The sequence below is a fragment of the Nelumbo nucifera genome, chromosome 8, assembly GCF_055504915.1.
Source record: "Nelumbo nucifera cultivar China Antique chromosome 8, China Antique-T2T, whole genome shotgun sequence".
NCBI lineage: Eukaryota > Viridiplantae > Streptophyta > Magnoliopsida > Proteales > Nelumbonaceae > Nelumbo > Nelumbo nucifera.
This window is the reverse complement of record NC_142656.1, coordinates 39,364,343-39,380,896: the sequence shown is the minus strand read 5'-3', so window position 1 is coordinate 39,380,896 and position 16,554 is coordinate 39,364,343. Positions and strand designations below refer to the sequence as shown.

Here is a 16,554-nt window from a genome sequence, read left to right as displayed (position 1 = left end):
CGTGAAGGTCGTTCCCTATGCCTCATCCGTAGGGAGCATCATGTATGCCATGCTGTGCACTCGTCCTGACATTGCTCAGGTAGTGAATGTGATAAGCAGATTCCAGGCCAACCTAGGGCAGGAGCACTGGACTGCTGTGAAAGAGATACTTAAGTACCTTCGAAGGACAAAAGAGTTTTGTTTGGTATTCGATGGTAGCTCACTAAAAATCCAGGGGTATACTGATGTCGATTTCCAATCGGATCCAGATGATAGAAAGTCTACATCTGGGTATGTTTTCATGATAGGATCGTGTACTGTTTCCTAAAAGTCAGTAAACAGGGGTCCTAAGTAGCAAAAATAACAGTCCATAACCCAAGCCGAACACATTGCCGTAAGTGAGGCTGCCTTATGAATGAAGGTGTTCATTCTGGAATTTGGAATTTCGCACATCATCCATTCCACTGTTGTGTGACAACAATGGATCTACGGGAGATTGATGTTAAGAGGTAGCATCAGCGGAGAATGTGGCAAACTCATGGACTAAGCCACTGACACAGAAAGTGTTTGAGAAACACGTAGAAAGTCTGGGACTCTGGCTTATACCAGATTGGACCTAAGTGCAACTGGGAGCTGTTAGACAGTGTATGCCCTTAGCTCCAATAAGATTGATGTACATTATGACATTTATTGTAAAATGAATAAAGTACATATTTGATTCATGTTATAGTGGTGTGTTTCTGTGTAATACCCTTAAACTTGACACTTAATGAGACTCGTGTTAGTTTAGAATGTTCATAGCCATTGGATAAGTCTGGGGAGATTTATCCTGCTAAGGCTGACACTGGTGTGCCGCAAAGTGTTGGGGTGGCCTGTCTCAGCTGCTAGGGTGAGACCTGAGGTACATGCAATGTAGGTTTATTTGAAACCCTGAACCGGACCAGATTTCCAGTATTGCCCTGGACCTTGGTGTTAAGTGGGCAAAACTAGAAAATTACACTTGACCCCTAGACTCGATTATGATATTGCACTAGGTGTCAAATTGGGCTATCTTTGATATGCCAATCAGTGAGATCCTTTGAGGGGGTCAAAACCTAGGTATGTTGGGACAATCCGAGAATTCATCTGAGTGGGTGATCATAGTGACAGGATTAGCCCCTTTGTTGGACAAAGGTAATGATCGAGGATGCACTCTCTCTGATGGAAACCAGGACTGCCGGCAGCCAATTTCAATAGTTGAAATTTGTTTTGCAAAATATATTTTATATATGGATATAAATAATATGGTTTCAAAATGTTTGCAAAAGGTTTTAATTCCCGGGATCCATGTGAGTAGAGAGTGCAGCATTGTTCCTTACCATTGTCCAACAAATGAGCTGATCCTGTCACTATGATCACCCACTCAGATGAATTCTCGGACTGTCCCAACATACCCTGGTTTTGACCCCTTCTAAGGATCTCATTGATTGGCATATCAAAGACAACCCAATCTAACACCCAGTGCAGTATCATAATCGAGTCTAGGGGTCAGGTGTAACAATCCAGTTTTGCCCACTAATCACCAAGGTCCAGGGCAATACTGGAAATTTGGTCCGGTTCAAGGTTTCAAGTAAACCTACACTGAATGTACGTCGGGTCTCACCCTAGCAGCTGAGACAAGCCACCCCAACACTTGGCAGCACACCAGTGTCAGCCTTAGCAGGATAAATCTCCCAAGACTTATCCAACGGCTGTGAACATTCTAAACTAACACGAGTCTCATTAAGTGTCCAATTTAAGGGTACTACACAGAAACACACCACTATAACATGAATCAAATATGTACTTTATTCATTTACAATAAAATGTCATAATATACATCAATCTGATTGGAGCTAAGGGCATACACTATCTAACATGAACATCAAGGAAGCTCTTGTGTTCCAACCAAAAACATCAATAAAACAAAACAACAAATAGGAAATCTCTCACCAAAGGTAGAAACACAACAATGGAAACAAGAAGAAATGCTGAAAACGGACTTGTCTTTTTCATTTCAGTCCTTGTAAGTCTTCTTCTTCTTCTTCCAAACCCTTCTTCTCAAAACCCCTTCTCTGTTCTCTGTTATCTCCTAGAGAGCCACTGAAGTTAAGAGAGTGGAGAGAACTCTCCAAATTCGTTGATAGCCAAAAGACGTATTGGCTTGCAAGACGAGCCAAATAATACAAAAGGCCATCTTAGTTTATTTCCCCTTTTTGTCGTTTTCACTTTATTTCATTTTGTCTTTCTTATTTGTGGGTCCCACCTCATGAGGAGGACAACCCAACACCCCACACTTCTTTAACAGGCTGCTTCCCTTTGTCGATGATAATTGACTGTCGTCTTTCCCCAACATGAGACTCAGGTGTTAATACCACCCTAACCCATCGACTACGAGTGTTGCGAGGACTCTCCCTAGCCTGTTCCACTGCATGGCCGGGTGGTGGTGCTTTAACATGCCTCGGATGCAGCTTGGAAACTAAGAAAACTTGAAAACCGTCAAATAATGAACATAAGTAGCCACAACGGAGCGAACTTCATACTACTACATGCTTGTACCTGGCCAAAGGGAAACGCTTAATGCCTGTAAAGGAAAGATTATTGTGACGCTGCCAGAAAACATCTTCGCCATTGGAATGCAAAAATTGTGACCCAAGGTTGTCATATCCGAATTGATAGAGAACACGACTAGGCCGGTATGCACACAGTTGAGCCTCTTCCAACTTGTCCAAGTAACCAATAACACTGGACCACAGAACAAGGTGGGCATCACCCACCACAGGATTGTTAATACCAGCAGTACATTGCTGGTCTCCTCCCTCAGGGCCGTTCATGCCAAAACAGAAAGGCATGGAATACGGACAAGGAAAGAAATCGTCCAAAGGCAATCTGGCTTTTACCTCTCTTGGCGTTAACCAACGTTTGCTACAACAGACATCTAATGAGACATTCTCTGAATCCAAATCATCCAAATTAGCCATATGGATGTGCAACGGAGAAAGTTTATGAAGAGTTATATCCAAATCAAATCGCTCGTGAGACATTCTCTGAATCCAAATCATCCAAATTAGCCATATGGATGTGCAACGGACAAATTTTATGAGGAGTTACATCCAAATCAAATCACTCATAGATAAACATGAAAAGGAAAGGAGAGAATACGAATGAGGGCCACCGCTTGCAACTAGGGTCCATTACTTGGTGAATGGTATCATCCATCTGCTCATATAGGTACCCCCCAGGAACATCGAAGCTAACGGAAGCTGGTGTCCACCCGCTGCAAGAACGGCAAGTGGTACCAATACAGTCCGTAGTCCATAATTGGGGCTACTAGGAAATAGAAATCGAGAGGCAACATAGAGGATGAATACAACCAAATGACATTGGTTGTCCACCTTCCTCACCATGAAATCCATTGCACCCCTATGTTTAAACCAGTGCCTAATCCAACCCTCAAGGGGAATCTTACCACGGGCCAAAGTAGCATTTACTTTCTACTTGAAATGATCAACTTCAGCTACCAACTCTACATGAATGCCTGTGAACTCACTAGGAATGGATTTGGCATATTGCAAATGATGTGTGGATACAACCCCCAACCAAAGGAAGAGCCATTAAGGCACAACATTCTCCACTGTTATCTAGAACTCACCAAAAGCCCCAGCAAAGGTGTGGATTCAACAACACTAATGCGCCAAGAGAGGCTCCATAAAATCCATGTCGCCTCGACTTAAAAGATGTTGGATTTTAATCTCATAAGAGATTAAATCCAATGGCTTTGATTGGTCAATTACATGAGAAATTGCACCTACACACTTGATTGAAAAATTAGCTTTTCTCTTGCAAAACCCAGTTTTGAACTTGTCCCACATTGCAAAATTATAAGCTTTGTTTTCAGTATTTTAATAAGAGCTGATTTACACTCCTTAGAAATAGTAGAGGAGAGTTTGGGAGTTTGATACTGCGCAACGCATGTGCACGCGTGTGCGCGCATGTGTGCAGCGCAATGAGGCACTTTAGAGGCGCACTTTGCTCGCACTTCGCGCGCACCCGCATGGCTCGCGAAGCGAAGTGCGGCTTTGGTTTTGGTGCGATGCTAACCATTCACCGTTGATGAGATCAATGGTCACAATTCGATCGGGTATGATCAAGAGGCACAATTCAAAGTTAACAGTCCTTAACTGTTAACTACTTTTTAAACAGTTAAAACCTACCATTTCTTCATACCTCTTAATAAATTATTTAAGGAGCATGAATTAGACTCCAAAAACACACAATTTCGAAATCCACTTTCTCTCTCTCTTTCAGTCCGATCTATTACAGTCTCACAGAAGGTTTCTTCAGAGATTCTTCAACTTTGCTGGTTGCAGATTCTCGCCCCCAAGGCTCTGTTGTATCCTGGGAACGGATTTGCCTATAACCCAACAGCAAACTCAGTGATACTGAGTGGGGGCAAATAACGTTCTAAAGACAATGTCTTCAGACGCGCCTCAGAGCTTCTCCTCCAAAGTTACAGTGACCCCATTTTCCAACAATTTTAGAACGTTATTCTACAATGGAGGCGGAAACAAGCATGACTTCGATCAAGATGATGAACCAAGATCTTGTTTAACTAGACTAGTTCCATAGAGCAAACTTCAGCCGAAGGCAAGACAAGATGATCTCCTTTCTGACCACACTAAAATTATACTATCTGCTAGACCCGAATCTGCAATCACAAAGACTCAAAAAAACTAAAGAAGGAAAGAGCAAAACAATAAGAAGACTCACTTCTATGCCAAGGACACATATACTGAATGCCTTATCAGACCGGCTCTACAACTTCTACAAGGAACTTACATCTCCAAAAGAAATCTGGAAGGCCCTGGAATTCAAATACAAGGTGCAAGAAGCAGGTACGAATAAGTATCTTATTGCATACTACTTTGACTTCACCATGAACGACCATAAACCCATACTGGAGCAAGTTCATGAACTACAGGTGATAGTCAACAAAATTCGATCCCTTAACATCATCCTTCATGAATCTTTCCAAGTAGGAGCAATCATTGCCAAACTTCCACCCTCTTGGAAGGATTACAGGAAGAAGTTTCTGCACAAGACTGAAGAACTTACCTTGGAGCAAATTCAGCAACACCTTGGTATTGAAGAAGAGTCTCGGATTAGAGACAGTAGGGATAAGACCATGGCTGGTATGCTGAACTCTAAGGTCAATTTTGTGGAAAACGGATCGAAGAAGACTAACCCTACATTACAAGTAAAAAAGAAGGATGGGAACTTCAAGAAGAGCAACAATAAGAAAGGATCCTGCTATATTTGTGGAAAGAAGGGGCATTATGCTCGAATCTGCCGACATCGGAAAGGCAGAACCAAATCTGGAAATATGGTAGAAGACAATCTAATGGCCATGATTACTGGAGTCAACATGGCAGAATCGTCTTCTGGATGGTGGTTTGATTCAGGTGCCACAGTCCATGTTTGCAAGGATAAGTCTTTGTTCAAGACATATGAAGAAGTGACTAATGGCCAGGACATACAGATGGAAAACCAAACATTTGCCAAAATTGTTAGAATAGGCAGCGTAGAGTTGAACTTCACCTCCGGAAAGACATTGGCTCTCCTGAATGTTCTCCATGTTCTTGACATTAGAAAGAACTTTGTTTCAGTAAATCTTGTCTGTTGAAAAGGGATATCCAAGAATGGGATGTTTGTTGGAAAGGGATATGGTTGTAATGGTATGTTCAAATTAAGTATTAATGAAGGAAAAAGTTTTTGCTTATATTGTTGATTCTTTCTCTTTATGGCATGATAGATTAGGACACTTGAATTTTAAATCCATTAAGAACATGAGCAAACTTGGTATAATTGCTTACAGTAATGAATCAACTAAAAAATGTGAGATATGTGTAAAATCTAAAATGGCTAAGAAACCTTTCCCTAGTGTTGAGAGGAATTCTCAACTTCTAGAACTAATTCATTCTGACATCTGTGAACTCAATGGTGTATTAACTAGAGGAGGTAAAAGATACTTCATAACATTTATATAAGACTTTTCTAGGTAAACCTATGTCTACCTTATGAGAACTAAGGATGAAGCCTTTGACATGTTTAAACTGTATAAGACTGAAGTTGAAAATCAATTAGAAAAGAAAATTAAAATCCTTAGAAGTGATAAGGGTGTTGAATACTTTAAAAATGAGTTTAATTATTTATGTGAATAATTTGGAATAATACATTTGTGTTCTGCTCCCTATACCCCTCAACAGAATGGCCTGGCCGAAAGGAAAAATAGAACACTTACAGAAATGATAAGCTGCATGTTGTTAAAAGCTAATGCACCCTTAAACCTGTGAGGGGAAGCACTCCTAACAGCCTGTCATTTACATAATAGAATTGTTTCTAGAGTTAATAACAAATGCCCATATGAATTATGGATAGGAAGAAAGCCTAATTTAGTATATCTAAAAGTGTGGGGGTGCTTAGCATATTATAGAGTTCCAGATCTTAAAAGAACCAAGCTATAACTCATAACTAAGAGAAGTATGTTTGTTAGAAATGCAAAATATAGCAAGGCCTATAGGCTTCTAGACTTAGAGTCCAACATAATAATTGAAACCAGAGATGTTCAATTCTTTGAAAATAAATTGTGTTCTGAATATACAGAAAATGAATCCACAGAAAATGACAGAGAAACTCAGATCTCTATACCTATTGATAATAATGAGACTAAAAGAAGAAATGACACAACTATAACACCTACAATAGGACCTAGAAGAAGTCAAAGACAAAGAACAGAGAAACACTTAGGTTCAGATTTTATCTCTACTCAGTCAATTGTATTTTTGGTTGAGGCTGATAGAGAGAAGATTTTAAATAAGATACCTATTGTCCTAAACATTGAAAATGATCAAAAAACCTACAGTGAGGCCATGACCTTTAGAGATGCTGCATTTTGGAAGGAGGCTGTAAATGATGAAATGGATTCAATAATGTCAAATAATACTTTAGTACTAGTAGACCTGCCTCCAAGATCAAAACTAATAAAATGTAAATGGGTGTTTAGAAGAAAATACAACACTGATGGAACTGTACAAACTTTTAAGGCTAGATTGGTAGCCAAAGGATTTAGTCAAAATGAAGGGATTGATTACTTTGACACCTATGCACTAGTGGATAGAACAACTTCTATTAGAACACTCATAGCATTAGCATCCATTTATCACTTATCTGTTCTCCAAATGGATGTTAAAACTACTTTATTAAATGGTAATTTAAATGAAGATGTTTATATAGAACAACCAGAAGGATTTGTTCTTCCTGGAAACGAGAAGAAAGTCTGTAAACTGGTTAAATCACTATATGGATTAAAACAAGCACCTAAACAGTGGCATGAGAAATTTGATTCTTGCATCCTAGCTTTTAGTTTTAAACATAATAGTGCTGATAGCATCTACTCAAAATTCACTGAAAATTATGGAGTAATTGTATGTCTTTATGTTGATGATATACTTATTGTGGGTACAAATATGGTTGGCATAAATGAAACTAAAAACTACTTATCCTCTGTCTTCAAGATGAAAGATTTAGGAGTAGATACCATCTTGGGAATAAAAGTTAAAAAGCATAGTAGGGGCTATGCATTAAGCCAATCACATTATATTGAGAAAGTACTTGAAAAATTTAAGCATTTAGGGTTCAAAGAGTACAGCACGCCATATGATTCTAGTATAAAGCTACTAGAAAATACTAGTAAAGCAATTGCACAACTTGAGTATGCTAGTGCAGTAGGAAGATTGATGTATGCTATGCTTTGTACCAGACCGGATATTGCATTTGTAGTAAGTAAACTCAGTCGGTTTACAAGTAATCCCGGTGCAGAGCACTGGAAGGCAATTGGGAGAGTTCTTGAGTATCTCGAGAGAACATTGGAACTTGGCTTGTTTTACTGTGATTATCCAGTTGTACTAGAAGGGTACACTGATGCAAGTTGGATTACCGGTAATGGAGATAACAAGTCCACATCTGGATGGATTTTCGTCCTTGGTGGGGGTGCGATCTCTTGGGTAAACTTGTATATCTCACTCGACCATGGAATTTGAATTCATAGCTTTGGCGGCTGCTGGAAAAGAGGCTGAATGGATTAGGAATTTATTATTGGATATAAAACTTTGGCCTAGTCCTATGCCTCAAATTTCCATTTACTGTGATAGTGAGGCAACTCTGTCAAGAGCCTACAGTGGTACCTACAATGGTAAGTCCAAACATATAAGTCTGAGACATGAATTTGTTAGGCAACTGATTCAAGATGGAGTCATCACTATAACCTATGTGAGGTCAAGTAAAAACTTGGCTGATCCTCTTACTAAGGGCTTGGCCAGAGAATTGGTAAGAATGACAACCAAAGAGATGGGATTAAAACCCTTTACTTAGTCACCTGTAATAGTAACCCAACCTGAACGGAAAAACCATCTGTATTGGGTTTAATGGGTAACAACAAGTTACAGCAATGTGACTGTTAGCACTGACATTGAGAAATTTCCCATCACAACATAAACAGTGTTGTCCGTTATGATGAGAGGTTGAGTTAAACTCTAAATGAAGTTCTGAAATGTGTCAAATAATGGAACACATAGTGGAACTCCGTCTATGTGAACATAGAAGTGGTGTCGTTTCTCATGAGAGTTTGGGTTTGCTCTCGGGATTGTTCATGAAACAAGGAAAGAAGCACATGACCATAACAGTGCTGAGCAAAACTTGAAACTCTTGCAGAGGCTGGATATTTTTGTGTGTATAGGTGTCTCCGGTCTGTCTTGAGAGTAATTGGTTTAAGGTCTTACCACCAATAACTTTGACAAGGCATCTCATTTACTTTCACATAAAAAGAAAGCAAAAGCAATATCGAAGATTGTTGGACAGTTTTTGTATGCCCTTAGCTTCAATCAGTTCTGATGTACATTTTGATATTTAATGTAAATAAATAAAGTACATGTTTGATTCATGTTGTGTGGTATACTTCTGTGTAAGACCCTAAAACTGGACATTTAATGAGACTTGTGTTGGTTTTAAATGTTCACAGCCGTTGGATAAGTCTGGGGAGATTTATCCCGCCAAAGCTGACACTTGTGTGCTGCCAACTGTTGGGGTGGCTTGTCTCAGCCGCTAGGGTGAGACCCAAGGCACATGCAGTGTAGGATTACTTGAACCCTTGAACCGGATCAAATTTCCAGTATTGCCCTGGACCTTGGAGATTGATGGGCAAAACTAGAAAGTTACACCTGACCCCTAGACCCGATTATGGTACTACACTAGGTGCGGATTGGGCTGTCTTTGATATGCCAATCAGTGGGATCCTTAGCGGGGGTCAAAACCTAGGTATGTTGGGATAATCTGAGAATTCATCTGAGTGGGTGATCATAGTGATGGGATCAGCCCCTTTGTCAGACAAAGGTAATGATCGGGGATGCACTCTCTCTGATGAAAACCAAACTGCCGGCAGTTGATTTCAATCGTTGGAATTTTATTTTGCAAAATTTACATATATGATATATACCTAAGTATGGTTTCAAAATATTTGTAAATGGTTTTAATTCCCGGGATCCATGTGAGTAGATAGTGTAGCACTGTTCCTTGCAGCCGAGGGAGAGGTCCTCTCCTGTCGAGCAGTGCTTGATCATTATGGACTGAGAGGTTAAGTGTAGGGCCATTTGGGATAATACCTGATGGGCTAATCTTGCACCTGCCCACAGTCATTGGGTTTTTATAAGATGTCTTGGCCTAGGGACCACTTAGTGTAAGTGTTGGGCCCATAGGGTCCATGTGATGGGCTCAAGGGGTTCACTGGGCTCTCCAGTGAGTTCGGCCAGGCTTTGTAACAGAGGCTGGGCCGAACCCATGTGGCTGGTGTGTAGATCAATGCTTGGGTCCCACGCCATACAAAGAAGCCCAACTGGGCAGCAGTTTGGAAGACTTTTGAGCACTTGATTCTTATTGGGCCTAAAGCCCATTTCGAATTGGGCTGATTTGATCAGTCATTAACAGGGGGCGGATCTGAGATTAGGATGAACCCAAAAGCTTATCTAATCTGCAGATAAGATTAAGGGCAACTCCTGATATGATTAGGAGTTTTTTCTTAATCATTAAACAGTTGGAGGAAACCCTATTTTGAATTACAAGAATTCGAACCCTAGGGATTTTCACAGAACTCTCTGTAGTTTTGAGATAGGATCTCAGAAACCCTAGAGAAGAAAAATCAGTTCGCCATCATCTTCTCTAGCTTTCTCCTTCTGCAGCCACCACCTCCTACTGCAGTTCGATTTCTCTGTTAGAGAAAGATCAATAAAGAGTTCTTGATATCAGTCTTTGCTGAAAGGCTGATTCAGTTTGGTGCTCATTGTCTTCCAAAGGATTCTTGTGAAGGATTCAGTGTGTAGGATGCACTCTGCTGGTTCTGTTCCACATTTGTTGTGTCATATTCAGCGGGAACAGATCTTGGTGTCTTCTTTGGGCGTGAACACCAACTTTGGAAGATATTATTTCTCTGGATCAGGTATAATCACTCCCTTCTCTTTTGGTTCAGATCTGATTCAGTTCTGGTTCAAGTAGGATCCTTGAATCTTGATTCTAAAATCAGGGATTGCGATTCTCAATTGAAAGGTATGTAGAAAATTTTTGAAATTCTCCCACCCATTCTGCAACAGTTTTGGCGTCCATACGATGGATTCTACCATCCCTTTCAAAGATAAATTAAATGACTGTAACAAAGAAAATTATGATAGGAGGGAGGAAAGAATGATAACATACGTAGGTGTTGAGTTGGTGAACGAAACTCGAGAAGTTGTGTTTCAAGTAATTAGGGAGCAAATCTCAAGCGAAATCTACAGGTTTCTAGACAATGAAGGTCATGTTATTGTTGTTCCAGGAGATCACATCGTATTGCTTGCATCCTCCACTAGATAATACATCTTCATCAAAAATGGCATCAACATGCTTCTATGTGCCATCCCTTATGCTTCTTTCTCTAAGATCAGACGAGACAATGACTGACCCCATCAAAAAAAACAAAATAATGCAAAATATGTAAAATAGGAAAGAAGAATTCCTAAAGATCACCAACAGAAAAGCTTTGGATGATCTTGGATCACTAGGATTTCAACAGTGATGAGCACAACTAAAGAGCAAAGGAGAAGTCAAGAACTCTCTACCCCAAAAATAGAATCCAATGACTAACAACCCAGAGTTCATGTTATGCCAATGGGACTAAGAATAACTAGAACCCCGTTGCAACACCCCTTTCTTTCCATTTACAACTGCAGAAGACAAGCTCACACCAACTTATTAGAACCAATCCATAAGCCCATGATCATCACTACTTCCAAACTCTTACAAAATTGACATAGTTTAAAAGTAGAAGGGAAAGGAAATAAAAAAGTTTCCAAAAATTTCAGTAAATTCCCTTTGGAATAAAGAACAGGGAAAAGAGAGAAGAACAAAGAACTGAAGAGAAAAACTAAGGTATAGGGCAAGCGTGGTCTGGAGGAGTTCAAATCAATCCCCCACAATACTGCCTATCATCGGGAAATGTTCTCAACACATGGTGGAAATGTGCTGTAAAACTTTGTGGGAGACAATCTTGTGGGGGGCTGATTTAGTCTCCTAATGGAGGGATTCAGCCGATAAGATCAACTTTTTACTCCTAATTTCAATAAAAATCACACTTAATATAATAAGTAGAACAGGTTTGTCACTACTATTCAATGCTTGAGAAGAGGAAGGAGGTGAACAGTTCCCTTATACTATAAATAAGAGATATATTTTACGGTGCATTAATCTCATGTCTTTGTTTGATGTTTTTTCAATATTTTTGATATTACTAATTATTATATTAAGAGTGATTTTTATTGATATTAGGGACAAAAAATTGTCTATATCGGCCAGAATCCCTAAAATAAATCTAAAAAATTGCTCTGCTCCAAATATTATTAAATAATGTACCTCGCGCCACATTATCTGCTGTTAATCCACTATATAAAACCTAGGAAAAGAAAGAATTGTAAAAAGAGAGAAAATCCGGATCTACTCTTCACACCGATCTCCCATCATGTCTTAATCGCAGTCGCTCATCGGAAACATTTTCCGTAGTTATATTGAGGAGAGATGTTCCCGGGGTGTGGCTGTCAGGTCGGTGAGAGGATGAGGAAGAGATACCAAATCTCTCTATCTTCTCGCTCTATCTTCAGCTAGAAAGAAATTCCAATTTCACTGCCATATCCCAACGGTGGAAAAGCCTCGCAGGTAATGTGATCTCCTATCGGACTCCATGCTCCATCCCTCACACCGCTCAAAACCAACACCACAAACTAACAAAAACGACCCCATCAACCCATCCTTCTTCTAACTCAAATTAATTATTTATTTTATTAATAAAGGAAGATTACAATTATCGATAGCAGAAACGACGAATAGGCCTCCAAAGAAAAATCTCTTCACTGCATCCAATCATTTAACCGAGATTAACCGAGAGATCAATCGAGATTTTTATTATCTACAACATTTAAACTTTAAAACACCCCAGGAAAAAAAAAGGGGCAAAAAAAGAAGGAAAAAGATAAAGAGATATAGACGAAGATTTCAGAAGACAAAGAACACCCTAACCGTCTTTTGTTTAGGTTTTTGTTTTCTTAGCTTTTCTCTTCATCTCCAGATTTAGAAACCGGAGCGTTTCCTTGATGATGCTTGACCTTACGACACCCACTCTTCCCTCCCTTGCACGTTACTGACGCCGTTACTTCCGCCGCCGTCGACGACGTCTCAACAAAAGTCGCCGACGACATCTCCATCTGCGCTATTCTAACCGCTCCGAGCAACTTCTCCGGCAACTCCTCCTCCGTCTGCGCCTCCACTAAAAATCCCATATCGATCGTCACCGCCGTCACGTACCCTAACGCCAAGTGTAGAATCGCGCTAGCCAGCGTCGAACTCCCGATATCCACATCGATTTCCAGATAATTCTCTCCTCTGTGGTAGTTGCAAGTTAAAGCCTTCCCTAACAAGCATGCCGCATAGTTTCCCACGGCAGCTTTCACGATCCACGGCCCTTTCACTATGCGGTTAACGATCTTGAATCGCTGGTTCCGAAACGCGTCATCTCCGTGTATGAACCTGTAGAACAGCGATCCTACAGGGATCGGTTCGTCCGCCGCGAAGTAGAAAACCGCACTGTGGTGCTCGCGACCGGGGACTTGGAGATTCACCGCGAATAAGAACGTTTTGAGAGAGTTTCCGAGTGTCTGTGACTTCCTGAGCGCGTTGGCGATTCTGTTGTCGGACCGGGCGAGTACATTATCGAGTTTGGCTAACGACCGGAGCCAATCAACACCAGCGGGCTTTAGTAGCCAGTCGCCGGATGGACATTTTTGTCTCTTAGTGAAGAAGTTCTTGCTGCGGAGAGAAAAGAGATCGCCCGGAGGTGAGGCCCAGCCGTTCGATCCTGTCTGGAGGTCCACGCGTTTTAGGGATCCTCCGTTGATAGCTTCGTCTCTCCAGTCCCCTCCATCGTCACACGATTTCGAGCAGACTCCGGCAGATTGTCCGCCGGAGCTCCGGTTCTTCTGCTTCGTTGAGCACATTATAGGCCTCTCCTGTCTCCAAAGTCCAAAGACCACTGCCGCTACTACTTCAGTCCGGAACCCTCTCTCTCACTCTCTCTCTGCCCTCTGCATATTATATAAAACAGTTGGAAGGCTGATTGATTACCCCCCGACTTCATTATTAACTACAAGAATGCCATTCATCAAATGTCGAGAATACCCTATACGTGTTAACAAGTTTTATAGTAATTGAGAAGGGATAACATTGTAATTCTAGCGTTCTTTTCTTTCTTCAAACTGGAAACTTTGACTGTTGACTTCGGTATGTGTTCAATTTATACAAGGTGAGATTCAATTCAATTGCAAAAGAATCAACATTAGCATTATTTACAAGTCAAGTGTTTTCGCCCGATCCATTAATCCAGCCGGTTGGCCAGTGGTCCGGTCACATTTCCGGTTCAGGTCAACCTCTATTCTCTAACCTACCTTGTTACAAAACCTGTTGACTTACTCAAAGACCCATTGATCCAGACGATTGGATCAATAATCCATTGACCTGCCAAAAATCAACATTAGCATTTTGTAAGTAAATATTGTTCATCACGACTGTGACGATTGTGATTGCAATGAAGGTATTAAATTAGAACCACATAAACATCCATGGCAATACATAGGCCGATGCGAATCCGCAACGAGTCCATTATTCGTCACGGACCTACGATGAGCTCAAGAACATTGCGGACCTGCGATACACTTAGGAACTGACGTGCATTTACAACAAGCCAAAGATTATTCATGATAGAACAACAAGCCGATGATGCAACAACTAGACCAACATGTCAGATTAACTCCGATGTCACCCATGCCACATCAACAAAGGGGACCCGCGAAAAAAAGTAGCACATGTGCACTAGGAGAATCCTTGGATGAAAGGGAAATTTCGTCCTGAAAAGGTCACGTGTAACACATGGTAAACTCCCAACAGTGCTCTCCTGATGATCGATATTGGACTGAAGATCCCCTTTCCAAACAGGAGTCATCCCTTTTGGCCCTTTCCCTTCAGGGCCTTGAGATCTAACCTTATAAAAAAGAGCTTAGGCCATAACAAACACACAATTCTATTAAGAGAAAATCGTAGCCTAACTTTGTTACCCAAAACTCCTAGCCTTTCTTCACCCTTCAAGGAGACCACCGCACTTAGCCTTATCACACCACCTACATTAGAATCTCTGGTTCATCCTTGATCATGGAGGACGGCAACTCGCAGAATCAACCTTTCCCTTGTCCTAAAAGAACAACCCAATAATCTTGACAATACTAACCTGATAGTTGAGGACCAGATTGGCTAGGAAACCACTGACCAGGTTGATATTAAAATCTTGGTGATGAAACTAAAAAGTACCCTATTTTTATCCCCTAATATTCATTCTTTTCGGTCAATTTAGCATTCGATTCAGGGCAAGAAAAAAGGCAATTGGAAGAAAACAGGGCAATTCGCATGATTTTTTACAGTTTCGGAAACAGTCAGTAATCCGGGCATAACTCTCAAATCCGGACTCCAAATTGGACAATTCGAGAGACATCAGAAAAAAGAAAGAAAGGCCCATAACTTTTATGTTTTGGATTTTGATAGATTCGGTCCGCATCGAATAGAAAACTGGGCCCGAAGTCGGAGCAAGTTTGCAGCCAGACCCATTTCACAGCTAAAGCCCAATTCGCAGAAGTGCCTTGTAGCAGCCTAAGTTCTTAAAGCAGCCCAACTCGAATTCAAGAGCCAAGAGCCCCAATTTCGAATGTAACCTCCAGAAAGAAACTCTTATTAGATTTAAATTCTTGAATGTAATCCTATCAGGATAAGAAGATTGGATTAGATCACTAGATAAGAGATAGGATAGGATTAGCTCAAAACAGATTAAGACTTTCTAATTTGAAGTTAATCTCCTAAAAGGAGTTGGAAAACAACCCTCTCCCTCTGCTATATAAAGAGGGGGGCGGACCAGCTCTAGCATCACTCAATCCAAGGATCCAAGAGATCATCAAGCAACTCAAGCTACCAAGAGAGTAGTTCGGCCACTGATAAGCAGAGCATGGAGAGTTCGAAGATCATGAGCAGCTAAGCTTTTCTTTTCTGGTTCAAGGGGGGAGGTTCGATTGTGCCATTGTGAGGTTCTGTATTTAATTTAAGATATTGCTTTTTAATTCAAGTATTCATTGGTTCTTGTGCATATTTTCATTGGATGTTAATGTTAATTAGTCTAACAAATTAATTAATGTTGATTTTCCTACTGCTATCCATAGTTCGGTGATCCGTAATTGTCACGAATAATGGTACAAGTAGCATTTACGATAATATCTTTCTGGGTCAATTGTTCGTGACAGCCTTTGACCAATGTATTGACATGTTTTAACCTAAAGGGAATCGATGGAACGGAATTTGATAATTGCAGCTATCTCAATTATTGTTATTTTGGTTTAACTGTTTTCACAAAGCTTAATGCTATCACTAGTTGACATGGAACGCTATCATACCCAATCGATTAGTGATAAGTGTTAATCGAATGCTGAGTTTGGTCAGCGGATTTAGGAAAACACAAGGTTTATTATGCTTATCCTAATAAATCTAAGGTTAAATGCTTGAATTGCAAGACTGTTAGACAGTTTTGTATGCCCTTAGCTTCAACTTGATTTGATGTACTTTTGTTATTTAGTGGAAATAAATAAAGTGCATGTTTGATTCATGTTGTTTGGTTTAATTCTGTGTAAGACCCTAAAACTGGACACTTATAGAGACTCGTGTTAGTTTTAAATGTTAACAACTATTGGATAAGTCTGGGGAGATTTATCCTGCCAAGGCTGATACTGGTGTGCCACCTAGTGTTGGGATGGCCTGTCTCGGCCACCAGGGTAAAACCTAAGGCACATGCAGCATGGGATTACTCGAATCCTTGAACCGGACCAGATTTCCAGTATT

The 16,554-nt window shown here is 40.5% G+C and overlaps 1 protein-coding gene across 1 annotated transcript; it reads right to left on the bottom strand.

Annotated features, from left to right (window-relative positions):
• Positions 1-12,388: 12,388 nt before the first annotated feature.
• LOC104590469 (protein ENHANCED DISEASE RESISTANCE 2-like) lies at positions 12,389-13,895 on the bottom strand. Its single transcript, XM_010249147.3, has one exon. The coding sequence runs from the start codon at positions 13,620-13,622 to the stop codon at positions 12,675-12,677; it is 948 nt and encodes a 315-aa protein (XP_010247449.1). The 5' UTR covers positions 13,623-13,895; the 3' UTR covers positions 12,389-12,674.
• Between the last annotated feature and the right edge of the window lie 2,659 nt (positions 13,896-16,554).

Bases quoted from the DNA above. Each gene is read 5' to 3' on its own strand.
- LOC104590469 (XM_010249147.3), bottom strand. From the start codon at position 13,622: ATGTGCTCAACGAAGCAGAAGAACCGGAGCTCCGGCGGACAATCTGCC.